This window comes from Mustela putorius, unplaced genomic scaffold (genome assembly GCF_011764305.1).
Source record: "Mustela putorius furo isolate JIRA1106 unplaced genomic scaffold, ASM1176430v1.1 tig00003867_pilon_pilon_pilon, whole genome shotgun sequence".
Taxonomy (NCBI): domain Eukaryota; kingdom Metazoa; phylum Chordata; class Mammalia; order Carnivora; family Mustelidae; genus Mustela; species Mustela putorius.
The window spans coordinates 34191041-34216716 of NW_025422019.1; the positions used below are offsets into that span (position 1 = coordinate 34191041).

Genomic DNA, 25676 nt, shown 5'->3' on the forward strand with positions numbered 1-25676 from the left:
TTAGTAATAGTTTATTTATAAACTTAACTCTCTTAGCCTTTCCTTAAGTATTGTTCTCAAATACATTCTTACTCTTTTTTGTTTTTTTTAAAGATTTTATTTATTTATTTGACAGATAGAGATCACAAGTAAGCAGAGAGGCAGGCAGATAGAGGGGGAAACAGGCTTCCCCCCGAGCAGAGAGCCCGATGCGGGACTTGATCCCAGGACCCTGGGATCATGGCCTGAACCAAAGGCAGAGACTTAATCCACTGAGCCACCCAGGTACCCCTACCTACATTCTTACTTTTGAAAAGAAATGGAAGGAGCTTATGTCTAACATTTCTGTCTCTATGGTGGAGTGACTATTTTTTTCTTGAATGTTATTAAAATTTAATTTAAGGTTTTGATGAGAGTATAAATAATGTTAACATCTTTCTTTTAATGCTATTGAATTTTCTGACTCCAGAATGTTGTTTCTTGGGTGGATCCTCTTTTAAATATTTGATAATATTAATCTTGAGTGAAAAACCTAGACAAAAGAAACTTTTTGTGTGAAGAACTCATACTCATAATAATTGAGGTGCATGAATGTAAATTAGCTTGGATTTCTCATTAAATACAATATACTCCAAAACCAAGATGGTTTAGGATACTAAACATTTTTTTCTAAAACTTTTGATTTTAGCATTTTTATTTTTTTAAGTTTTTATTTAAATTCCAGTTAGTGAACATACAATGAAATATTAATTTCAGTTGTACAATTTAGTGATTCAGCGCTTACATATAATACCTGGTACTCATCACAACCAATACACTTTTTCATCTCTGTCACCTGTTTAATTTATCCCCTTTCTCCGTACACTTGCTAACACTTGTGTTTTTGGTTTTAGCCATTCTGATAGGTGTAAGGTGAGATCTCGTAGTTTTGATTTGCATTTCCTTGAGGATAAGTGATGATGAGCATCTTTTCATGTGTCTGTTGGCTGTTTGTATTCTTTGGAGAAATGTCAGCTCTTTTGTCCATTTTTAATTGGGTTATTTGGTTTTTGGGTGTTGGTTTATATAAGTTCTTTATATGTTTTCAATACTAACCTTTATTAAATATGTCATATGCTAATATCTTCTCCCATTCAGTAGGTTACCTTTTAGTTTTGTTGTTTGTTTCCTTCACTGTGCAGAACTTTTTATTTTGATGTAGTCCCAGTAGTTTATGTTTGCTTTTGTTTCCCTTACCTCAGGAGACATTTCTAGAAAGAAGTTGCTATACCCGATGTCAGAGAGGTGACTGCCTATATTCTCCTCTGGGATTTAAATTGTTTCATGTCTGATATTTAGGTCTTTAATCCATTTTGAATTTATTTTTGTGTATGGTGTAAGAAAGTGGTCCAATTTCATTCTTTCACATATTGCTGTCCAGTTTTCCCAACACCATTTGTTGAAGAGATTGTCTTTTTCCCACTGGATATTCTTTCCTGCTTTGTCAAAGATTAATTCACTGTATTGTGACCAATTGCGGGTTTGTTTCTGGGTTTTCCATTCTATTCTGTTAATCTCTGTGTCTGTTTCTTCACCAGACCTTACTGTTTGGATCACTGTAGCTTTGTAATATAACTTGAAGTCTGGAACTGTGATTCTTCCAGCTTTGCCTTACTTTTTCAAAATTGCTTTAGTAAATTGGGGCCTTTTGTGGTTCCATATAAATTCTAGGATTGTTTACTCTAGTTCTGTGAAAAACGCTGTTCTTGGTATTTTGATGGGGATTGCATTAAATGTGTAGATTGCTTTGGCTAGTAATAGATATTTTAATAATTTTCTTTCAATACATGAGCATGGATGTCTTTCCATTTCTATGTGTTGTCTTCAGTTTCTTTTTTTTAAAAAGGATTTTATTTATTTGAGAGGGGCAAACAAGCTCCTCCCTACTCAGCATGGAGCCGGATATGTGGGGCTTAGTCCCAGGACCATGAGATCATGACCTGAGTGGAAACCAAGAGTTGGATGCTTAACTGACTGAGCCACCCAGGTGCCCCGTCTTCCATTTCTTAGCCTCTGTATACTGAGGCATGCTTCCATGTGTATTCTTGTATTTTATTATATAAATCATTACAATCTTATGGTCATAATATAATGGTATTTTATATCGACAAGTTCAGTGTATTGTATAGTATTCTATCTCATTGAGATAAATCTCCGAAAGTACTCAGTCTGTCAGTGATGATTCTAATTGTTTTGCATTTTTTAATGTCCTATTAAGTTTCCTTAGAATGATCTAATTTATGAAATTATAGAAACAAAATAACATACAGATTTTTGCTTCAAGTATTGGTAGGGTAGGTTATTTAGACCATCTTTTCTCCTAAGGGCAACTTAAAAAGTTGGCAAGATATATAAAGAAAGATTCTTCTTTTAAAGAAGCTAAAAAGGTAGGCCAAAATCAAGAAGAATGTGGGAACTCAGAGACATGAGCCTAGTACTGGAAGCCACTTTTGATCTGAAGACATTTGCTGATCCAGAAGCAACATTTATAAGAGTAATACATAGGTTTTATGGCCTTGTGGGGTAGGGGTAGGGGAGTCTGTAATAAAAGCCAAAGCCTGTCTAAGGTGAGGAGTGGGAAATCTACTTAAATTCCTCTCCACCCTTTTTACACAGATACCCCAAAGGGTTATATCTCTAGGATAATCATGGACTGGAAATGATTTGCCCCTCCCCAGGATATCCAGCTCTTTTGGTGTTGCTCATTTTGTCCAAGGAATCTATAGTCTTAAACCTGGATTGAGGTTGTCCTAGATTAGTAGTGCCACAAAGTGCTTGGCAGAAGCTGACAAATACTCTTTAGAGAAATCTTCATCATAGTTTTCAAATGAGTCCTACAATCGTTTTCAAAAACAGTAACCTCCACCGAGAGAGTGGAAATCTGTCGGAGATTGAGTGTGGGGGTAGGATGTTCAATACATCTGGCTGGCTGCCTTGGGTCATTTTCTGCCCCCTGCCTCCCTGCTGCCAGCTTTTGTTCCTGATTTGCAACTGTTGTCCTTGTTGGCATCACCTCTTAAGATGGTGAGAGGTGTGTAACAACTCCCAATACAGACATGTAATAACCCTCTTGTTTTCATCTTCCAGTCTTTCTTTCTATGCCACTGCTTACAACTTCTGTGCCCTGTCTGGGTCCCAAGGCATGCATTAGCTTGCCTTCCATACTGTATCTCCCCTGCAGGAATTTGCTGGTCACATTTCTTACCTCTACTTACTCTTTGCTCCATTTTCCATCTTCTGGAAGTTTGTTGACATCTCTCATTTGGTCTTGTTTCCTATATTGTTTTCTTTTTTATTATAGGTTTATTCTTTTTTATTCTTTTCCTTTCACTTCAGTGGATTTCTGGAAGAAGAGTTTTAGACATATGTATAAAATACTCAACATTTAAGCAACACTTCACATGGTTTACAAACTTATTTGAGCATAGGAAAAATTTATGAAAGTGGTTCAAAAGATATGGATATCTGCATATTTTCTAATATTGCCAAATATCCCCCTGAAGAGATTGTAACTCACACTCTTCATATTAAAATATGATTATGCCTCTAATAGTATTTTGGTCTTTCTTTTTTTTTTTCAAGTAGGCTCAATACCCAGTGTGGGTCTTGAACTCAGGATGCTGAGATTAAGAATCACGAACTCCACCAACTGAGCCAGCCAGATGCCCTTCACTTTAGTCTTTAAATTAGTGCATAAAGGGGCATGTGGTTGGTTCATTCAGGAGAGCATGTAGCTCTTAATCTCAACGTTGTAAGTTTGAGCCCCACATTGGGTGTAGAAATTACTAAAAGTAAACTTTATGAAATTAGTTACATAAAACATTTTGGGGGAAATTGTAATATTTTAAAGATCATTTCTGTGATTCCTTAGCTTTTATTTTTTTCTGTTTTTATTTCTTAAAATTAATCTAAATTGACATAAACTAAATATTTGGCAGCACATTTTCTTTGTATCTTAAAGATGACGTTCATTGTTTTAGTTTCTATTTTAGCTTGGGACTTTTTTGTTTCATAGAGTAAGTTTGTGTGTTAGAAAAAAAGGAGAACTTCTTTATATTTAATGATCGTGAATAAATCATTTGTCAGACATAGTCAACACTGTGCATGCATACTCATGGTAAAATGCATTCATTGCTCTCTGGAGAAGAAAACAGCCAGTCTTCTTTCCTACTAAAATTCTTGAGGTGTTTCATTTGGTGGTGTGCCCATTGAGACAATGTCTCCTTCTAATCCTGCCAAAAGAATCGTTTTTGGCATTTTACAGATCAGTTCTTCTAGTTCCCTCATAGAGCCTCCCTGCCCCCAAATGAAGTAGGAAATTTAAATATGAATTGTGCCAAGAATTTAACACTTTCTTATTAACTGAAAACCAAATTTATTTTTAGTACTCTTCATATGTTTTGCCTGATTTGTATTCACTAGTATTACTTCCGGCTTATAGTCCATTGGCCAGTGATATTAATCAGTGGCTTTAAAATGTTTAGAGAGCTCTGTTTTAGCATTCAATTGAGAAAAGAAAAAAATTTAAATATATGAACTATTTTTAAGTGGAGACAGTATTAACTTTTTTTTTTTTTAAAGGAATAATGTGCAAACAAATACTTTAGGGTTATGGTTCTTAAATTATGGTCTTTAGATCAGCGGCAGCTGCATTACCTCAGAACTTGTTAATGATGTGCAAATTCTGCCTTTGGTTCTGCCTCAGACTCGCTGTATTGAAACCTGTGGGGACTAGGACCCAGCAATGTGTGTTTTAATTAATAAGTCTTCTAGATTGTTCCGTACACTAAAAATCGGGAACCATTTCTTTAGGGATTAAGAGCATGGATTTTTAAATCAGTTGTATCTAAATTCAAATTCCGAAATTCACCATTTAATATCTTTATAACTTTGGACTACTTACCTAATTTCTCCAAGCCTTAGTTTAGTTTCCTTAGTTGTAAAGTTGGAATATCACCTCTCTTGTGTAGAACAAGTAAATGGGGTTGTTTGTAAATTGCCTGGTATGGGAACTAAAAAGTGATTGTTGTATCCTTACCATTAAACAAATACTTTAATTTTTGATTCTCAAGCACAGTTATTCTGTATTAATAACTGTAGGGATCTTAAAGTCATGTGATTGGAAACATTGTGTCAGCTTACTTGGTAAAGTTTTCTTTTTTTTCTCTTAATGGAGCGTAGGTAATGGTGCATTTAAAACTCAGTGGTGTCTGATTCAATGATATGTGTGGTATTATGTTCAAGGTATAGGAGCACTGTCAGGATTGAGCATGTATTTGAGTGTGTATTGACTCAATCAGGTTTTAGCCTGGGACAGGTATTGAATTGGCCCCAGGAGAAGTAGGCATTTTAATCATACATTGTAGAAGTTGAATTTAGCAAACAGGTATGACTGGAAGTGTATATTTGATTGGGAGCATAAAGAGAAATAATCTGAAGTACAGGAATACCTCATTTTATTGCACTTTGTATATACTGCAATTTTACAAGTTGTGGGTTTGTGGCCAACCCTGTGTCTAGCAAGTATATTGGTGCTATTTCTCCAGTAGTATTTGTTCATGTCGGTGGCACATTTTGGTAATTCTTCCAATGTTTCATGCTTTTTCAGTATGATTATATTCCTTATAGTGATTTGTGATCAGTGATTATGACTCAGAATGCTCAGATGATGGTTAGCATTTTTAGCAATAAAGTATTTTTTAATTAAGAATCTAAAACATTGGTTTTTAGACATGCTGTTGCACATTTATAGACTGTAGTGTAGTGTCAGCATAACTTTTTGTATGTACTGGGAAACCAAAAAATTCATTTGACTCGCTTTGTTGCGGTATTTGCTTTATTACAGTGGTCTGGAACCGAATCTGCAATATATCTGAGGTATGCCTGTAATATCAAGTAACCTAAACAAAATTCATACTAGTATAGGAAAACTGATTTTTATAAATTTTCTGTATAGGTTTTCATCCTCCCTTAAATCAGTTGTCATCAGCCTTTGGCTTGTAACAAAACCCTCATGGCACTTTAACAATATGCTTGCTGTTAAATCTTTGCAACCAGGCCTGCTAAATTGAAATATTTGAGGATGAAGCTTGGATTTGTATGTATTTTGAAATATACCCAGGCTTTATTCCTGGATATTTAAATATTATATCCAGGCTCTCCATATACATAGAGACATTATCTCTGCCGGAATCAAATTAATTATTTTTTCATTTTAATTTCAAACTTAATTACTTTTCCAAAGCATCTTTTAAGAAAAACATTCTTTAATGGGTTATACTTTCCTTGAATAGCTATTCTTTACTCCCTTCCCTTATTTGTATCTCTTCCTTCTCTTCCTTTTTCTGTGGTCTCTGAAAGAGAAGGTAGATAGTTAACACTTCCATTTTATAATTTGTGTGGGAAATCTGACTCTATTATAAGCCCCATGAAGGAATACATACATATGAAATAGTACAAAAGTTATTCTCCCTCTGATTATACACATCCAGTGATGAACTGTAGGCTCTATTTAACTGTAGGCTAGCTTTAACTTTAGCAAGTTGTTTTTATTTTGGTTGGAATTTATTGCTCTCTATATCTTCTTCAGTGTCTGTTTTTTATTATTGATGCTGTTCTGTGTCTAAGCATTAGGTAATCCCTTATCCTACTGCTTATCTTTATTGCTTTTTCCTAAACCATCCTCTCCTTCTTGAATTTGCAAATTGAGGAAAAACATTAATCCTGTGTAAATAATTTTAAGATTCTTTTATTAAGCCAGCAACAAAAGTATATAGCATAGAACATCTGGATTTCATGAATTGTATTTCCTACTTGCTGGATTATGATTTCCAAGCATGCTCTTATCTCATTAACACAAGGTGGTCTATGCTTAACCTAGGATCTTTATTTTTTTTTTTCTGTCTTTCTTTCTTTTTTTTTTTTAGAAACTTGTGGTGGAGAATGTTGATGTGCTAACACAAATGAGGACCAGCTTTGACAAACCAGACCAGATGGCCGCACTCTTTAAAAGATTATCATGTGGGTAACTCATGAAACTTTCTCTAAGCATTAAGAAGACCTTGACACTCAGTATTTAGCCTTTGCTTAAACATAAATATAATTACTCCTGAGCTTATGAAGAGAGCAGAAAATAGTTGCAGTCAAAGGATATTTTGAGTATATGGCTTATCTATTTCACATTTTTTTTTTACCATAGCTTTAATACCATGTATCAAATATTTAATGAGTATTATCAATTAGTTCATAAACTCATTTAATACAAGTAATTTAGACTGAAGGAGAATTAACTTTTGAGTCTATAATTTTCTAAAAATCAACTTTATTGTGGTATAATTTGCATACAATGAAATCTACACATGTAAGTGAACAGTTTGATGGATTTTTGTCAAATGCATATATCCATGTAACCGTTAACCATAGTCAAGACATACAGCACTTCCATCACCTCAGGAAGTTGCCTCATGTCCCTTTGTAGTCAGTTTCTTGATATCCCCCAAACATAGATAAAAACTGATCTGATTTCTGTCACTATAGATTAAATTTGCCTGTTACAGAACTCTACATAAATGGAATCGCACAGTATATACTCTTGTGCCTGTCTTTTTCCACTTAGTATGTTATGTGAATCAGTAATCTGTTCTTTTTTTATTGCGATCTAGTAGTCATTGCATGAAAATCTGAGCCCTACAACTAAAAAAAATTCGTTTTTAATGTCTTCTTGACATTGATTCTTTGTAGGAGGTATATTGTGCAATAGCAGTGAGTCCTAAAAATTTATGAAAACATAGTTAGGTAACTATTTTAGGTGCACTTGAATTAATTTTATTTTCATTTGCTTTTGTACTTGAACTTGTGTAATTAAAAATTATTCTGAAGTCATACTTCTTACTGATTCATTTAAAAGCTTTTCCAGCATTAAAAAATTAATGAAATACCAAAAAAAAAACTTTGTATTTGAGAAAACCACGGTTTATTCTCCCAAATAAAAAATAATCCTGAAAAAAAATTAAAGCCATGTGTATATTTTACTTAATACGTCCCCCTGGAGAATTTTCTTTTAAATGTTATGCAGCTATATCAGATTTTAAAAGTATGAAATGATTTAGAGAATCACTTTATTAGGCTATCTTATCCAGCTTCAAAAATATAAACTTATATAATAAAAATTAGTATAAAATTAAACTACATGATAGTTGCCTTATAGGACAGATCAGTTGTTGCCAGAACTGGGAAAGCAACAAGTGATGAAACTTGTTGACCACAGTGGCAATGGTGGTAACCCAAGTCTACACATGTTAAAATTTTTTCCTAGAGCTGTACCAAAAGGGGGAAAGAGCATCATGTTTACTGTACGGTACTTTAAAAAATGAAATTGAAAATAAAAAAAAAAAAGAAAATACTGATTTGGTAGTATTCTAGGGAGGTAGAATATGAATAAATACTTAGAAGGAAATTATTTTTTTTAATTTCTACCTGATCTCTTTTGTTCATTGTTTTACTATATACTTACATTTACCAGTCTTGTTTTCTTTATTCTTAATTATTTTTTCCTGCTTCTCCTATTTTTTAATACTCAGTTGACCACCCAACCAGCCGAACTACTTAACTTCTTACTAGTAAATAATATTTTGACTGTATCATCTGGTTAAAGGCATTTAATCCACTGCATTGTTCAGTACCTGCTTACTGTTACTTTAACTCTCCTATTTGTGTAATTGAAACAAAACAGAATTTGTTAAAATTCCAAAGTTCATACAATTTCAGAATAAAATCCATAACCCTAATGGCCCATCTATATCAAATTTGCCTTCAAATAGAATTTATTTATTCTTTTTTGTGATTTGGATACAGAAAAGTTCTGCTTGAGAATGGCTCATGTAGGGGAGTAGAGAAAGCTATTCTTTCAGTTGAAATATTTTTCAAAACACTCTTTTGTCTCAGATCCCCATCTTTGTGCCTCCTTCATCCCATATCCAGAGGTTGATAAATTTTTATGAGTCTGATTTTCATATTCAACAACTATATTCTTTTTAATGCCTTTAAAAAGCCATGTCATTTGTTAAAAGTAACCTTAATTGGGGCACCTAGATGGTACAGTCAGTTAAGCCTCTGACTCTTGATTGCGGCTCAGGTCTTGATCTCAGAGTCCTGGGAGCCTGCTCTGCATCAGGCTCCATGCTCAGCACAGAGTCTGCTTGAGATTTTCTCTCCCTCTGTCCCTCCCATCCATGCTTGCTCTCTCTCAAATAAATAAATTAATCTTAAAAAAAAAATTGCTCTGAATTGGGAGGTAATCTGTAATTAATTTTCAGTTCTAAGACTTTTAAGCTATTTGAGCAAATTTAATACTGTATTGCTTCCTGTTTTCTGACTGTGTCTCTGGGGTCTAGGTTCATCACTTTATTGACTCCCTTAGTATAGACCTTAATTTTTCTAGTTTTCCTTTAATAAATCTTCCTTTTAAAAATTCATTCCATACACTTTTGCCCTGACCTTGCGACCATCTACAAATCTGTAAGTTGCCTCCAAAGACCTTTACTTTAGCAATACTTTGAATGTTATTATCACCTTAAATTGTTGCACTGATAAGATCCTGAATTTGAAACTTGACTCTCAGTTCAGTCATGTCTTCAAGCTTTCCCACTCCTTCACTCCTATTAAATTTTTTGTTCTAGTTCATTGAAACATTGTTTCTCTAGTTTTCTAATCAGCCTCTTCCTGGCTTTACTTCCTTACCCATTATGGACTTTAAAACTTAGTGATTTTAATTGCATTCTCCTTTGTGCTATCATACCTTTAACTTTTTTTTTTTTTTAAGATTTTATTTATTCATTTGAGAGAGATACAGAGACAGAGATGGAGAGAGAGAGAGCACAAGCAGGGGAGAGGCAGAGGGAGAGGGAGAAGAAGACTCCCTGCTGAGCTGGGAGCCAGACATGGGGCTCTATTTTAGGACCTGGAGATCACGACCTGAGCCGAAGGCAGACGCTTAACCGTCTGAACCACCCAGCTGCCCCTTCTTTGACTTTTTGCTACATTCATCATTCTAAGCAGTTTCTCTGATCCCAGAAAAATTTCCTGCTCCCTGGAGGCCAGATACTGCTTGTAAAGTAACACTTGTTAAAGTCTGTTGTTAAGCCTTCCTCTTTTTCATTCTACCATTCTTCATATTGCCAAATTTTTGACTAGCTTGTATTCACTGTTTGTCTTTCCAGTTCTCTACTCTCAGTACACTATAATGTGGCTATGCCTGAAACCTTTCTGGAAGAGATCATTAGTGACTATCCATTTTTAAAATCTGGTCCTCTTTCCTCTTATTCTACTTGATTTCTCTGTAGTCATTCTCTCTTTTATTCCCCTTTTTATTGAAATTTCATTCTCTTTATTTGTCAGTAGTTTTACAATTTTTAAGACTTTTTTTAATAATCCTTTTGGGGAAATGTATCCAGTCTTATTTATCAGTGTGTCTTTAAAGTATTCATCCCCAGCCGGACTCTCCTTATGGCGCTGCAGGTATTTAATACCAAGTGCTAATTTGATCAGAGTGTGGTCTATGGACCGGAAGCAACAATCAAAAGCACCACATAGGAGTTTGTTAAGAATGTAAATTATTAGGGTTCCACTCCAGACTTACTAAATCAGTTTGCTGGGGCCCAGCAGGTGATTCTGATTTGCACTGAAGTTTGAGAAATATTGTTAGATGTTTGACGCACAGATACATTGCAGCATCTCTGGAATAGGAATGATATTCTGATGGGAGATACAAATGGGTGGGGCGAGAAAGCCTGATATTATGTTATTGACCATTATATTACCTCCCCTGCCACTCACCCCGTGATTCTCAGAGGGAAACTTGGTTATGTTATCTGACTTTTTTCCTGTCATATTCCATATCTAGTAGCTATGTCCTCCAGATCAGAGTTTGCAAGTTGGTGGGTCATGTTTGGCCCAGAGATATTTAATTTTTTTTGGCTCTGTGCTCCATTAAGTTAAAAACAAAACAAAACAAAACATTTTTTTGATCATTATTTTTAAAATGGATGATTTTGCATAAATATCCAAACTTTTGGTTTTCCCTCCCCCCAAATCCTGGACAGTATTTTGCCACATTGCAGTGATTGGCTGGAGCTAAGTAGCAGTTGTCGCCTTCAGAAATGTTTTTCTCCAGCTTTTCCCCCTCACTATTCTGTCTTTCACTTAGACTACTTCTTTATTTTATGTTACTTGCTATAGACACTGAACTTGTAACTCCTGCTGCTGCAGATCCCATCTCTTAAATGTAATGCCTCAATCTGTTCCTTTTATTCCCATGGTTCTTATTTAAGGCTTTGTCATTTCATGAACTACAATCTTGGCTTCCTAATATGTTCAGTCTAACCCTCTCCCACATTCAGTTATATTTCCAAAGATTTCTTTTCATATCACTCTTTATATTTAAAAAAAAAACCCCTGAACTACCCCCTCCTTGCTTAGAGGATAGTCAGAACTCTATCAAAATGGCATTCAAAAGCAATTATTTGGATAACCTTATATCATCCAGCCATTGTTTCCTCTCTTTCCCCCTACAATTTTTTGCTTGCCTGGCCTGAGATCCACATAGTCTCCACTCAAGTGGTAGTTCCTTGGGATATGCTTTAGTCTCTTTGGGCTACTACAACAAAATATCGCAGATTGGGTAGTACATAAACAACAGAAATTTATTTCTCATCGTTCTAGAGGCTGGAAGTTCAAGATCATGGTGCTGGCATGGTTGGGTGAGGGACCTCCTCAGGGTCCCTGACTTGTTGCTGTATTTTTGTCGCTGTGTTTTCACGTGACTGAAAGGGGATAGGGTTCTCTCTGAAGCCTCTGTAAGGCAGTAATCAAGTTCATGAGACTTCACCTTCATGGCTTGAGCACCTTTCAAAGGCCCACCTCCTAATACCATCAGCTTTGGGGGCTTCAGTTTTTAATACATGAATTTTGTAGGGACATAAACGTTCAGAACATAGCAAGATGTTAATGGAAATTTTGGGGAATTAGAGGAGGTGCCAGTGCTTAAAAAGGTATGCCAAATAATCCATTAATGATAAGTTAAACAACAGTTCGTACAATAAAGTTTCTCAGAACTTTTAATGGGTCATTATTGTTACATATATTCAAGAGAAGATTGTAGGATATAATTCTGGGAAAATTACTTGATTGAATTCTCAGTATCATCCCTTGGAAAATATATGATTATGCCACACTACTTATTTTCTCATTATTCACCTTATTTTCTGCATTCCTTTTTCTAGATTCCCTTTTGTTTTGTTCCCTGGCCTGGAATGCTTTTGTCTTCTCCTTTATGACCAACTTTGATAACATTTTCCCAGAGAAATAGTTCCTTTCATCCTTCTTTCTTCTCTCCTTTTCTGGATGGTAACATAGTCTCATTTCTTGAATAACCTTTTCATTGAACGTCTAGCCTTCTGAGTCTCCAGCACTCTACTAAGTACCAGAGAAAGATTAAAAAAAAAAAAAAATTGGTTGATTCGACTGGTTTCTGCTCTGGGAGGTATAACATATTTGTGCCTTACCTCATTTTGTTAACACTGCTGTTTTAAGTCTCATCACATTTTGGCTTATATTATGGCTGTTGGTGTGTTTTAATAAAAGATGGTATGGTCAGGGTTTAAGCAAACCACACAAGGAGGTAGAAAGTCCAAACATTCTCTCCATTCCTGCTCCTTAAAGGTAGCTATGGTTAATGGTTATCTATACATCTTTCTAGAGATTTGTTATATATATATAAATATATGTATGTATATACTGTTGACTCTTGAAATTCATGGGGTTTAGGGGTGCTGATTCCCTGTGCTGTCAAAAATCTGCATGTAATTTTTGACTCCCCCAAAACTCAACTGCTAATAGCCTACTGTTTACTGGAAGCCTTGCTGATAAAATAGTTAATATATTTTATATGTTATATGTATTATATACTATATTCTTACAACAAAGTAAGCAAGGGAAAAATACTATTACAAAAATTATAAGGAAGAGAATATATATTTACTGTATTTACCAAAGTAAAATCCATGTGTAAGTGGACCTGCACACTTCAAATCTGTGTTGGTTCGTGGGCGAGTTGTGTATCTTTTGTCTCATATAAATAGGGTTGTGTTTTCTTAGTTTTCTTGACAGTTCATTTAGACTGTTAGTTATGGTCTAGTTTATTATTCTGTTTATATTTGTGTTCTTATTATACAGTACTATGTATATTGGGAGTAGTTCAATAAATGTTTGTTGGTTTTTTAAAATATGAAGGTATTGATCCTTCCAATTCTAATTTCCCTTGATTTTGTTAACTAAGTTTTAATATTGAATATATCATAATAATTTTTAGAATAATGCTTTTTAACCAGAACGTGAATGATTAAATCATTTATAGTCTTCAGCAACCTGGTCTTGCCCAAACTGTGTGTGATCTCAATAGCCATTTTTTTTTTTTCTTGACTCTCCAGACCTCAACAGTTTAAGAGTTTAGCATCTCCAAGTTCTGGGACCATTTGAGGACTTAACTCCTGTCCACTCTGACAACTCCTCTTTCTCCCTTAGTCTCTCTCTCCTTCCTCCTACTTCTGCCATTTCTGAGAGGATTATACAGGTGGCTACTTAAGTGATTATTTCAAGATTCTGGTGTACCATCTAAACCATTTTAAAGATAGTATGTGCTCCATATGAAGTAAACTGTAATTTCCTTACTTTAATATCATTCAGTACTTTTCCCTCTTTAATTATTTGTTGTAGTCAACTTGCTGTCATATCTTTTATCTTGGGAATTTTATGACTAGGAGTTTTCTTCAAGGTTAAGGAAGAATTGAATTCATACTCTTCTCTTTTCTTTCAATTTAGCTGTTGACAGTGTCTTGAAGAGGATGACAATAATTGGTGTAATTTTATCCTTCCGGTCATTGGCCCAGGAAGCACTTAGAGATGTAAGAAACCATTTTAAGTACATATCCTATAGTTAAATAATCCCTTTTAATTTCCCAGAAATTAAACATTACTTAAAATTCCAGTTTTCATAATTATATAATATCAAATATATAGAAATAAGAGTTATTTAAACTTATTTTTTATTTTGGCATTGAAATAGGGGTGGGGATTTAGTTTGCCAGGATATTGTACAACTTTTTCAACTTTACTCTTCATTGAAGTGTTTTCCATTTCAGCTATATTCAGTTTGGCATTCTAAGTACTGTTCTTAGTACTTCAGAAAATCAAGTGAAAATAGAAAAGGTAAAATAATGATTGTGAAAACTAGAAGTAATTGAATGGTTATAATTAAATTTGGGGTTCACCATTTTTTTTTTTTTTAAGATTTATTTATTTGAGAGAGAGACAGAGAGAGAGCATGCACAAGTAGGCAGAGCAGCAGGCAGAAGGACAGCGAGGAGCAGGCTCTCCGCTGAGCAGGGAGCCTGCTGCGGGGCTCGATCCCAGGACCCTGGGATCATGAGCCAAGCCAAAGGCAGCGGCTTAATCAACTGAGACACCCAGGTGCCCCTAGGGTTCATCATTTAAAAATAACAATGCATTTTTATTTGTTACCCTGCCTAGGTCTTATCTTACCACATTCCTTTTCTTGTAAGTTCAATTGAAGATTTCAAGGATCATATTCCAAGGGAAACTGATATGAAGGTAATAAAATTTCTATTTGGATTTTACAGTTTCTGAAATGAAATATTTGAGCTACATATGAAGTAAAATTTAATAAATTCAAAACTACTGTGAAGTTTATATTTTAGAGTGATCAATTAATTATGCTTACTTTTGCAAATGCATCTTTGAGAGCTCAGCACCAAAATGCTACATAGGCATTTTGAAAGTTCATCTTCCTTGATCACTTATAGCAATGTCAAATGTGTTGGTATTGATCTTTTCTTATACTGATAGCTGTTCATACATAAGCAGAATTAGAAAGACAAGCCAGTGACCTAAGAGTTGTTTTAGTAAAATTTAATCAATTTTTTAAAATTAATGTTAAAAGTCTTATAAAAGGATTTCAATTATAGGGTATGATTTTTAAAAATTTTAATACCCTTAATTTTAGAAATTAAGGAATATTAGTAGCCATATGTGAGTTTACAGTTTTGTTTTGAAAATATTTTGATCGTGAAATCTAACTTACTTATATAACCCCAGCAGTAATTAACCAGTGGTTACACATCCAGTAAGTGACCTCATATGTATGTTTTCCAAGCTTTCATGTGTCTTGAAAAGATCTTATTTTCTGTTTCACATGTTTTGAAATGCACTGTCTGAAAAAAGTGATGTCTAAACTCTTTTTTGTATAACACTCAAGTTTTTTCTCAAATTGATGCTATTCACTTTTTGAGGCTTATTTTCCATGGCTTGTTCCATTCCTCTCCCATGCTCTTACCTTTCTTACTCTATCTTTCTTGTCATATGTATCCCATGAGGTAACTAGTTCTTCCTGTGTGCATTCTCACATCTGTTTGTTTCATCCTCCAATTTATTCTACCTGAAAATCCTGCCCTTGTCTAATTTCCGCCTTGTTGAAGTCCTGCTTATCTTTTCAGGTCTGAGTCAATTGCTGTATTCTGAGAAACATTCCTTGATCCCCAGGCAGAAAAGGATTTCTTTTTTCTTACTATTATCAGAAAACTTTTTTGTTTATCTATTGCAGAGTTAAATATTTTCTGCTTTGTATTATCATTGTGCTTTTTCTCTTAAATTTTTACTAGATTATAAACATTTTGAAGACCTTGTTTTATTTTTTTTTGTCTCCTACAGTGCTTTACATAGTGTAAACATTTGAAATTAATGACTGTCCTATGATTTTATGTTTGAAAACCATGTGTGATTAGTGCAAACTTGTTAAATGGAAAAACTGTAGAAAAAAGTTAAGAAAACAGTAAAGATGAATCATTCCTTGAAAATACTATGGTGTATGGATTATGAGAGTATCTGAGCAACCATCCAGTTCTCTGAGCACCTGACATAATTATGTTTAGTTTTTAACAAACTTTCTTTCTTTCTTTTTTTAAAAAGATTTTATTTATTTATATAAAAGACAGAGATCACAAGTAGGCAGAGAGGCAGGCGGTGGGGGTGAGGGGGAGCAGGCTTCCCGTTGAGCAGAGAGCCCTATGCGGGGCTCGATCCCAGGACCCACTGAGCCACCCAGGTGCCCCTTTAGCAAACTTTCAACAACACTAATATTTTTTTTAAACTTACTTATTTTTAACATTTATTTTTAACTGAAGTATAGTTGTTATACAATATTATACTAGTTTCAGGTGTACAACATAGTGATTCAGCATTTATAAACATTATGAAGTGCTCACCATGATAGTGTAGCTACTATCTGTCACCATACAAAGTTATTACAGTGTTGCACTACATACAGGGACTTACTATCCAAAACATTGTTGACTGTATTCTCCATGCTGTACTTTGCATTCATGTGATTCATTTTACATCTGAAAGTTTTTACCTCTTACTTCCCTTCATCTATTTGCCAATCCCTCTGGCAACCACCTGTTCTCCAAATATATATATTTTTAATAGCTTTATTGAGATATAATTCAGTTATCTTAAAATTTACCCATTTAAAGTATATAGTTCAGTGGATCTAAGTATAATCAAGTTTCTTGATATCCTGTCAATATTTATTGTTGTCTTAATTATAGCCATGCTAGTATGTATGAAATGGTATCTTATTGTTTTGTTAAAGATTTTCCTAAGATGATGAATGTTGAATACCTTTTCATGTGCTTATTGAGTATTTGTGTATCTTCTTTGGAAAAATCTCTTTTCATATCCTTTGCTCATTTGGATTGTTTGCCTTTTTAATTTTGAGTTGTAAGAGTTCATTATATATTCTGGATACAAGTCCATTAACATAGACATAATTTGCAAATCTCATTCCGTGGGTGGTTTGTTTTTTTTTTTTTTTTTTTTTTTTTTTTTTTCATTTTTGTAATAATGTCCTCTGTGGCACAAAAAGTTTTTTAGTTTTGATGATCCAGTTTGTTTGTTTTTCCTTTGGTTGGCTTTCCTTTTGGTGTCCTAAGAAACCATTGCCTTACCTGAGTCATAAAGATTTATATCTACATTTTCTTCTAAGAATTTTATAATTTTAGCTTCTGTGTTTAGGTTTATGATCCATTTTGAGTTAATTTATGGGTTGGGAACGAGTATTGGATCACACACAAAAAAAGTTCTTTTTTTTTTTTTTAAAAAAGATTGATTTATTTGAGAGAGTACGTGAATGAGCAGGGAGAGGGGCAAAGGAAAAGGGAGAGAATCTCAAGCCAACTTGCTGCTGACAGGGGGTTGGGGGGGCTTGATCTCACAATGTTGAGATCACGACTTGAGCCAAAATCAAGAGTTGGGTGATTAACCAACTGAGTCACCCAGGCGCCTCCCCAAAAAAATGTTTTTCTAGAACTTAATCCATGGCAATTTCCATTTATTTTAAGATACACAGTTTTACTTCGCATTTTATACTGAGTTTTTTTTGGTAGCGATAGCAAAGGTATGCTATGTAACTATGTAATTGGTTTTTAACTGAGGTATTGAGTAGTCAGAATACCATACTTGAAATTGATATATGATACCAAAAAGAATTATTTTAGTCATTAGAAATTTCTTTATCAGACTTTAAATTTATATTCCTTGAAAATCTCTCATGGGACTGGACCCCTGCATGGCTCGGTCAGTAGGGCATGTGACTCTTGATCTCTGGATTGTGAGTTCAGGGTCCATGTTGGGCATTAGAGCTCGCTTTAAAAAAAAAAAAAAAATCTGTTATAAAGAGATTAATTTACCATATTTATAGCTATGATATGATGAGTCATTGAACCACCACAATTTTTCATTAAGTAAGTATGAATATAAATATAAGTTGAGCAATTTTGATTCACTTTGTTCCTTTATTCGTCTCTTTTGGCTTGATATTTTTACATCCATGCTTCCAAGAAATGTAATCTTAGTATGATTTTATTGGCATTTGCCACAGAGAGTATACAGATTTTCTTTGGCCTAACAATGGGAAGTTCTAATAAGCAGCACATTATAAAGTAATAACTCAATTTTTCATTGTAGGTTAGTTGTGCTGTAGTTCCTGTTTCAGCCAAGTTTGAGATACTCTAATATTCTCATAGGTAGATTCTAATTTAAAATGTCTTTCCTTACTAAAGTGAGATTTCTTAGAAATTTACAAAGTATTTCTTACTCTGTAATTCTTAAATATTCTGTCAGGTTGCAATGAATGTATATGAGTTATCATCAGCTGCTGGATTACCTTGTGAGATTGATCCTGCCTTGGTGGTAGCTCTCTCTTCACAAAAATCAGGTAAAGTGCATTGGTAAATATGTATTAGTCTTAGTTAAAATTACCAGGGCAACACAGATACAGGTATGGTACTTATTTATTCAAATGCCTACTTAATGTCAAATTTTTGGTAGTTGGAATATAGCAATGCAGAAAAGACAAAAATCCCTGTCATCTGGAGCTTATGTTATAGTGTAGTCATAAGACTAGATGGAATATTTAAACCATAAGACTAGATGGAATTTCCAAGGTTAGTTAACATAGATGCAAAAGAAAGAGGATCAGGGTCTGATCCTTAGGACGCTTTCAAATTTAAGAACTCAGGGAGAAGAGGAGGAACTACTGAAAAAGAAACTGAGAAAGAAAAGGAAAACTGGGAAAGAGGCACTTCCAGCAAAGTGGAGAGGGAATGATCAGCTATGTAGAACTGGGTAATGCTGATAAAAAGAGCGGCAGTGGAATTTTTGGAGCAAAATGCTGAATAGAGAGCGCTTAAAAGAGAATAGGAGAAAAGAAATGGGAAATAATAAGTATAAAACAACTCTGTCAGAGAGTTTTATTGTAAAGGGGAACAAAGAAATGAAATGATAGTAGCTAGAGGCAGGAATAAAATCAAGAGAAGGATTTTTTTCAGGTGACAGAGTCACAGAGTCTATACTGATAGAGATGGTCCAGTAGGTAGCATAATTGATATCTAGGAAAGAGTGTCTTATTTTCACTGGACTAGAGTTGTTTACCATGAATGAGTGCATCATTGTATTGTGTTAAACATTTAAAAGATTTTAAAACTAGCTCTTTGAAATGTAGTACCCAGAATGTTCTAGATTTGTCTACAAAGTAAATAACATTTTATCTGTTTCTGATACTAAAATAACCATCCCTATGGTTGGGTTATTATGTCTGGGTTCATTAGTTCTTTTTTTATTTAACATTCCTTTTTGTTTCATCATTCATGCAGTATGTTAATTATAGTCACATGGGTAATTGCCACTATTACTCATTTGGCTACAACTATATTTTTCATAGCCAAATTTTTAAAACATGTTCTGGCTCTTAAGTTCAGTTCTTACATGTATGTGGTAGGTGAATAATAGAATACCTGGAATTTCCCAGGTACCAGACTCAACTGCCTAGGTAACCCTACAATTTTAATACACGTTATAATAAATATTTTAGAAAGGATTATGTCTTAAAAGACTTACGGCAGTGCTAGTTATTTTCATTTATCATTGGTTCCTTCTGTCTTCTAAAATAGGTTGGAAATCTAGTCCACTTTCCACATTTATATCTTTCAATACTAGTAGTAAACTTTAGATAACATTTACATGTTTAAAAAAAAAAAGGCTTTTTTTAAATTATTTCATAGAGTAATTTATGCGATAATTTTCTAAACTGTAGTACACAGAATATTTTTATAAAATAATTTATCATCAGTTTTCAGTTAGGAAATTTTAGGATTCCACTTATCCTACTCATATTTTTTTGCCCTATAATCTTAAAATTAAAAATTTATTATGCCTCAGTGTTTTTTTTTAGAGGTCCTTGAAATATGTTTGGGTAGTTGATAATAGCCAATAATAATGTATTTTACTTCTGTATCACAACAAAGTTGTGATTAGTTCTGTAGAAGCTCAGTATAAAAATTGAAATTTGCATTTTCTGGTTTAGATTGATAGCTCTTAACTAATCTTGAAGAAATACCTTGGTTTTATTTTTAATTTTCTCCCTTAGAAAACATAAGTCCGGAAGAAGAATATAAAATTGCCTGCCTCCTTATGGTCTTTGTGGCAGTTTCTTTGCCAACATTGGCTAGTAATGTGATGTCTCAGTATAGCCCTGCTATAGAAGGTAATGGTTTAAAATTGCTTTGGTAATGAAAAAGTCAAGAGTTTTGATATAATAGATACTCTTCAAGTAATTAATGTTCATTTATAATAGAATGTAGATGAACTTACTAGCTATTTACTACTAGCTTTATAACCTTGAATAATTGACTTTTCTTTTTCAAAAGCCCCAGTTTCCTGATAAGTGAAACATGTATGTGTGAGCTTTTGGGTGCCTGGGTGTGTGTGGCAGGGGATGATGAAGTAGTATCCAACTCTTAAGATTATTTTAACGATTGAATGACAAAATGTAAAGCAGCTAAGAACATCTTTTTTAGTTTCAGAGACAATATAAAATTGATATATGATTTTTCTTGGGATTTTTTGAAAATTTGCCTTTTTAATTCAAACATCATTCATTGCTTTTTTTGCTATAATATTTTTAAAAGCACTAATCCTCATAAAAATGAAAGGAGAGCAAGGCAGGTAATCTCCCAATTCTTAATAATGTCACTATTTATGTAGGTTGTGACGTGATTAAAGACTTGCTGTTTATGTATTCTTTGAAATTTGGGGGTCATACAGAAAAACCAAAAACTCTATTTGCACTTTCTCAGGGCACTGCAACAACATACATTGTTTGGCCAAGGCCATCAACCAGATCGCTGCAGCTTTGTTTACAATTCACAAGGGAAGCATTGAAGACCGTCTTAAAGAATTTCTGGCGGTAGGTGTAGTCAAATAGCAGAACTTACAATGTTTTATAAGGAAAATTAAAATGATAACGATCAGATATAACAATAAATTCTTTTTATTTTTTTCCCCCTCTGTAAGGAGGACCAGGTGAAGAAGGCAGGCATTAAAATCAAGGAGCCAGTTAGCATTTTTTTTTCCCTTAGAAATCTCTCATTTCTAAATCTCTGCAATATGACCTTTTTTTTTTTCTAAGCTGATTTTTGTACTGCCTTGAATTTTGCCCATTATCTTATATATAGACACTGAATGATTGAAATGTATTATTTTAGGTTGAAGCATAGTGAAAATAAGTAACTTATGAACATTTCATTAAATCATTCTTAAAATGTTTATATACTTTTAAGCTTGCATCTTCCAGTCTACTGAAGATTGGCCAGGAGACAGATAAAACAACAACAAGAAATAGAGAATCTGTTTATTTACTGCTAGATATGGTAAGTCTCATTTTATTTTTTATCAACAAGAACATTCTTGATAGTCTTCTTGGCATGTAGTGTTTCAATAACAATATGAGCTGAAGTACCTTCTGTTCAGTCCACTCAAGCTACACATTTTCTAAATACCACTTGAAAGACTAACATTACTTGTATTTTATCATATGGTAATCATACCAGGAAACAACAGAATGAAAGATAAGTATTACCTATTGGATATTCTTTTATAAATAGTTTTTTAACCACCTGGGAATCAGTTAAGGCCTTATATTTTCTTAGTGTGTCATTTTCAACTCTTCAAGTTTTTCTGAATTTTCTACGTTTTGACTCCCTTCCACCCATCTAATACAATTTGCTATGATTCTCTGAGCCTGGCCAGCTCTTTCTCTTCACTATCTGAACCAGCTATGCTTGCTTCTACACTGTAGCTCTTCCCTCGCTTAGAGTAATCTCCTTTTCCTGCAGAGATCTGTATCTATCCTATGCTTTGGCATACCCCATAGCTAAAATCTTTTTCTAGATAGACTTTCCTGATTACTGTGGCTCACATTAATCTTCATCCCTTTTGAACTCCTCTAGCTTTCCACTTATTTACAGTTGGTCTTATGTTTGATTTGGCTTTTTGGCTTAATCTTGGAAACCCAGTTAAACTTGATGCTATGGACCATATTTTAAATATGTTTATATTCTTTTATATGTCTAGAATAGAGTTGAGGGCAAATGAAAGTGCTCAATCTTTTCTTATGATTAGTAGACTTAATTGAAAAGTGGTGATTTTAAAGATTTTGATAACAAAATACTGGCACATTTACATTTCACATTTTAAAGTAAAAAAAATAATTTTCTCACTATTTCTAGTAAGAACAGTATAGAAATTATGATTTAGTGGCTGTGAGTAAATGTTCTGATTACAAATAATTTCAATTCTGTGATGCATTTTTTCTACTTTTCAGATTGTGCAGGAATCCCCATTCCTGACAATGGATCTTTTAGAATCTTGTTTTCCTTATGTCTTGCTGAGAAATGCATACCATGCTGTCTACAAGCAAAGTGTTACATCTTCTGCATAAAATAATAAAATATCTACTTATTGAAGACAAGCACGCATTTTTTGTTGCTCTGGTTTTACCTGTAAACTGTGGAACTATTTTACCTTAAGGCCTGAAAAACAGTTTTGTGGATTATAAATTTCTTTCATACGGTTGTATTTCTGATCATTTGTTTCATTTAATATGGTTGGACTACAGTATACTTGGTTGATTTAGGTTTCATATTCACTGAATTCACTAAAGTTATTCCTATAATTTTAGAATATCATTGTTTGAAAAACATACATTATCTCTATGTTTTTGATATTTGAAAATGAAAAAATCTTTGCTTGTTTATTTCTGAAAAAGAATTGTATTTAGTGATTATTTTAGATAGTGATATTATAGCATTCATCTGTGTGTAAATTATTTCATATAGGGAAGAGTTCTGATCTGTACCTATGGTTCTTAATGAAAACAAAACTGGATGTGCATTTCTGTGATGTTATGAATACATTTCTACTTTATTTTGAAACATTTGCCAAACTAAATACTGTAACACTGTATAACATTAAAAATGTTAAAGGACTGCTTAACATTAGAAGCAGACTATGTCCAGAAATTCTAAAATAGCAGCATATGTTGTTGCTTGTATAAAGCCTGGTGATAATTTTTAGACTAACTTCCATAGTGCCCTACTGGCATTAGCACTACCATTGTACCCTGCTGTATAATAAACAATCTTAGACATTTATCAACTGTTGATACAAATGTTAGTCCCTAACCACTTTTTATATGTTTTAAATTTTTGAAATTCAAGTGTACCTGCCATAACATAAAATAAACACTAGACTGTATCACATTTTGAATTATTTCTTTAATTTTGGATCTCCAGAAATTTATTCAATATGAATATTTTAGTGTCATTTTAGTTTAAAATAAGCTTTAGTTTAGGAATGTCTAAATTTAGCATTTGATACTAGGTCAGTTGGAACAAAATTTGATTAAGTATTTTGAAAAACATTCCACTGGGAAAAAATTTTAAATAAATATAATTGGGAAATAAAATTACATAACAATTTTTAAGAATTAAGAACTAAAAGGAAACTCATATGCCATCAGCTTGCAGTTGTGTATGTGACCAAATGGACAGAGTTACTTGAAAGAATGGGAATAAAATGAATGATATGAAACTATAAAATGTTGTTGAGAACTACATCAGTGAGTAATGAATGGGAAAGACCTATTGCTTAGGGGTTGGCATGGTGGGCAGAGCAGCTCATTTTGTTTAAAAACTAACCAAATGTTTTGTTCTTTGATTGACGTTATAAAGACTACTTCTCAGCAGCTTTGTATCTGGGTCTCAAATAGAGCTTTTTCTCACAGCTTCTTAAGCATACCCTAGTAAAATCTCAAGAGAAAAGAAAGGTACTATGAACACAGTTATATAATGTTCTTCTTTGTTCAGATATAAAGAGTAGAATGAAATTGAGGTGCCACAAGATTATCGTGTTGCTATTTTGCATATGATTTTTTCCAGTCTATACTTAAAGCAGGGAATAGTTATCACTATCTGTTGGGAATTTTCAGTAGTTCAGTGAGGATTTTTGAAAAGGGAAAGAATTTTCTGGGTTGCCTGGGTGGCTCAGTTGATTAAATGTCTGACTGTTTATTTGGGCTCAGGTATTGATCTCCAGGTCCTGCCTGGGATTGAGTCCAAATCAATCTCCACACTCAGTGGGGAATCTACTTGAGATTCTCTTCCTCTCCTTCTGCCTCTCCCTTCATTTGTATGTGCTCTCTCTCTCTCTCTTTCAAAATAAATCTTTTAAAAAGAAGGAAAGAAATTTTTTAATGGAGTGGTTTTATAGACTTGAAATAGCCTGATGACTCAGTGAACAGTTGAAATTAAATTGTTTATTTTGAAATTTTAGTATCCTAGGGTGATAGTAACTTGTTGGTAATGATACCCTGAGAGGTAAAATAGGTTTTTGAATATATGCACTTAGATTGGTAATGTGGTAGGCCATAAAGATGTCCATATGCCATTATTAAACCCTGTTTAGGCCAAGAAAAGATGGCTCCTTCACAGTCATGTGAAGGTTTTCTTGCCTCAGTTTTTTTCTCACATACCCAAACTGACTGGTGTGGTATCTGATTATTCTTTGAAGACAATCTTTCTTTCAAAAAAAAAAAGACCAAAAAAAAAAAAAAAGATGTAACTTGGAGAATTAAAAGTAAACTGACAGTACTATTTCTAACATTTTGTTTGTCCTAACTTTTTTTTTGTATTAATGTAATGTTCTTATTCTAAACTTTACAGCACACTGTTTTTATTGTTTTGTGTACAATCATGTCATGCCATGGATGCTAGTCCTATACTCTGCTATTTCACTCAGCAATAGAAGATGTCTTTGTTTTTTTTCTTCAATGCCTCATATATGCCATGACTAATTTAGTAATTTAGTGAACATTTAGGAAATTCCTTGTTTTTCATTTTAAATATCTTCTGTCTATATCTTGGTGAATTTGGCCCATTATCTCCTTAGGATAGTTTCTTACAAGTAAGATTGCTTGGTGGAAGGATGTACAAACTTTATTTATTTTTTAAAGTTTTTATTTAGTTATTAATTTGACAGAACACAAGTAGGCAGAGAGGCAGGCGGGGTGGAGTGGGGGAAGCAGGCTCCCCGCTGAGCAGAGAGCCCGATGTGGGGGCTTGATCCCAGGACTCCAGGATCATGACCCGCAGCCGGAGGTAGAGGCTTAACCCACTGAGCCACCCAGGAGCCCCAGGATGTACAAATTTTAAACTTTGATACATAATATTAGTTCCCAAGAAGATTATAATAATCCAGTAAGATTATATCAGTTTTACTCCTATAATTGTGTGAATATAATTTATTCTATTACTGCTAATCCATATCTTTGCCTCTTCAGAATGGGAGACATTTTGTTTTAATTTGCATTTCTTTATTAGGGAGGTGAAATGTCTTTCTTGTGTTAATTGGTTATTTTTATTTCTTTAATGAATTACTCATTTGCATTCTTTTTGTTACTTTCAAGTGGTGTTTGAAGCTTTTAAGATACTAATTGAACACTTACTGGCATATGTAAAAAATTTTTGGTCCCATACAATCTTGAGTGTAGTGATGTGGCTATTAAAATCTACTAATAGTGCATAGTAATTAATATTAGGATGCAGCTACTTTGATAACTGAATTTTAATTGGGTTTTAGAAGTATAGGACATTTATTTCTAAGAATAGCATTCATATAAAAAGGGTGTATAT

The 25676-nt window shown here is 33.6% G+C and overlaps 1 protein-coding gene across 1 annotated transcript in view; it reads left to right on the plus strand.

The window, feature by feature from the left end:
* NCKAP1 (NCK associated protein 1) overlaps positions 1-23246 on the plus strand; it is a 101068-nt gene extending 77822 nt beyond the window's left edge. The window contains 8 exon segments of the mRNA XM_045066440.1: positions 6945-7038; positions 13894-13976; positions 14602-14682; positions 18271-18364; positions 20075-20191; positions 20784-20893; positions 21267-21356; positions 22310-23246. Coding sequence (XP_044922375.1) covers positions 6945-7038; positions 13894-13976; positions 14602-14682; positions 18271-18364; positions 20075-20191; positions 20784-20893; positions 21267-21356; positions 22310-22426 — 786 coding nt within the window. The 3' untranslated portion in view covers positions 22427-23246.
* Positions 23247-25676: the final 2430 nt, after the last annotated feature.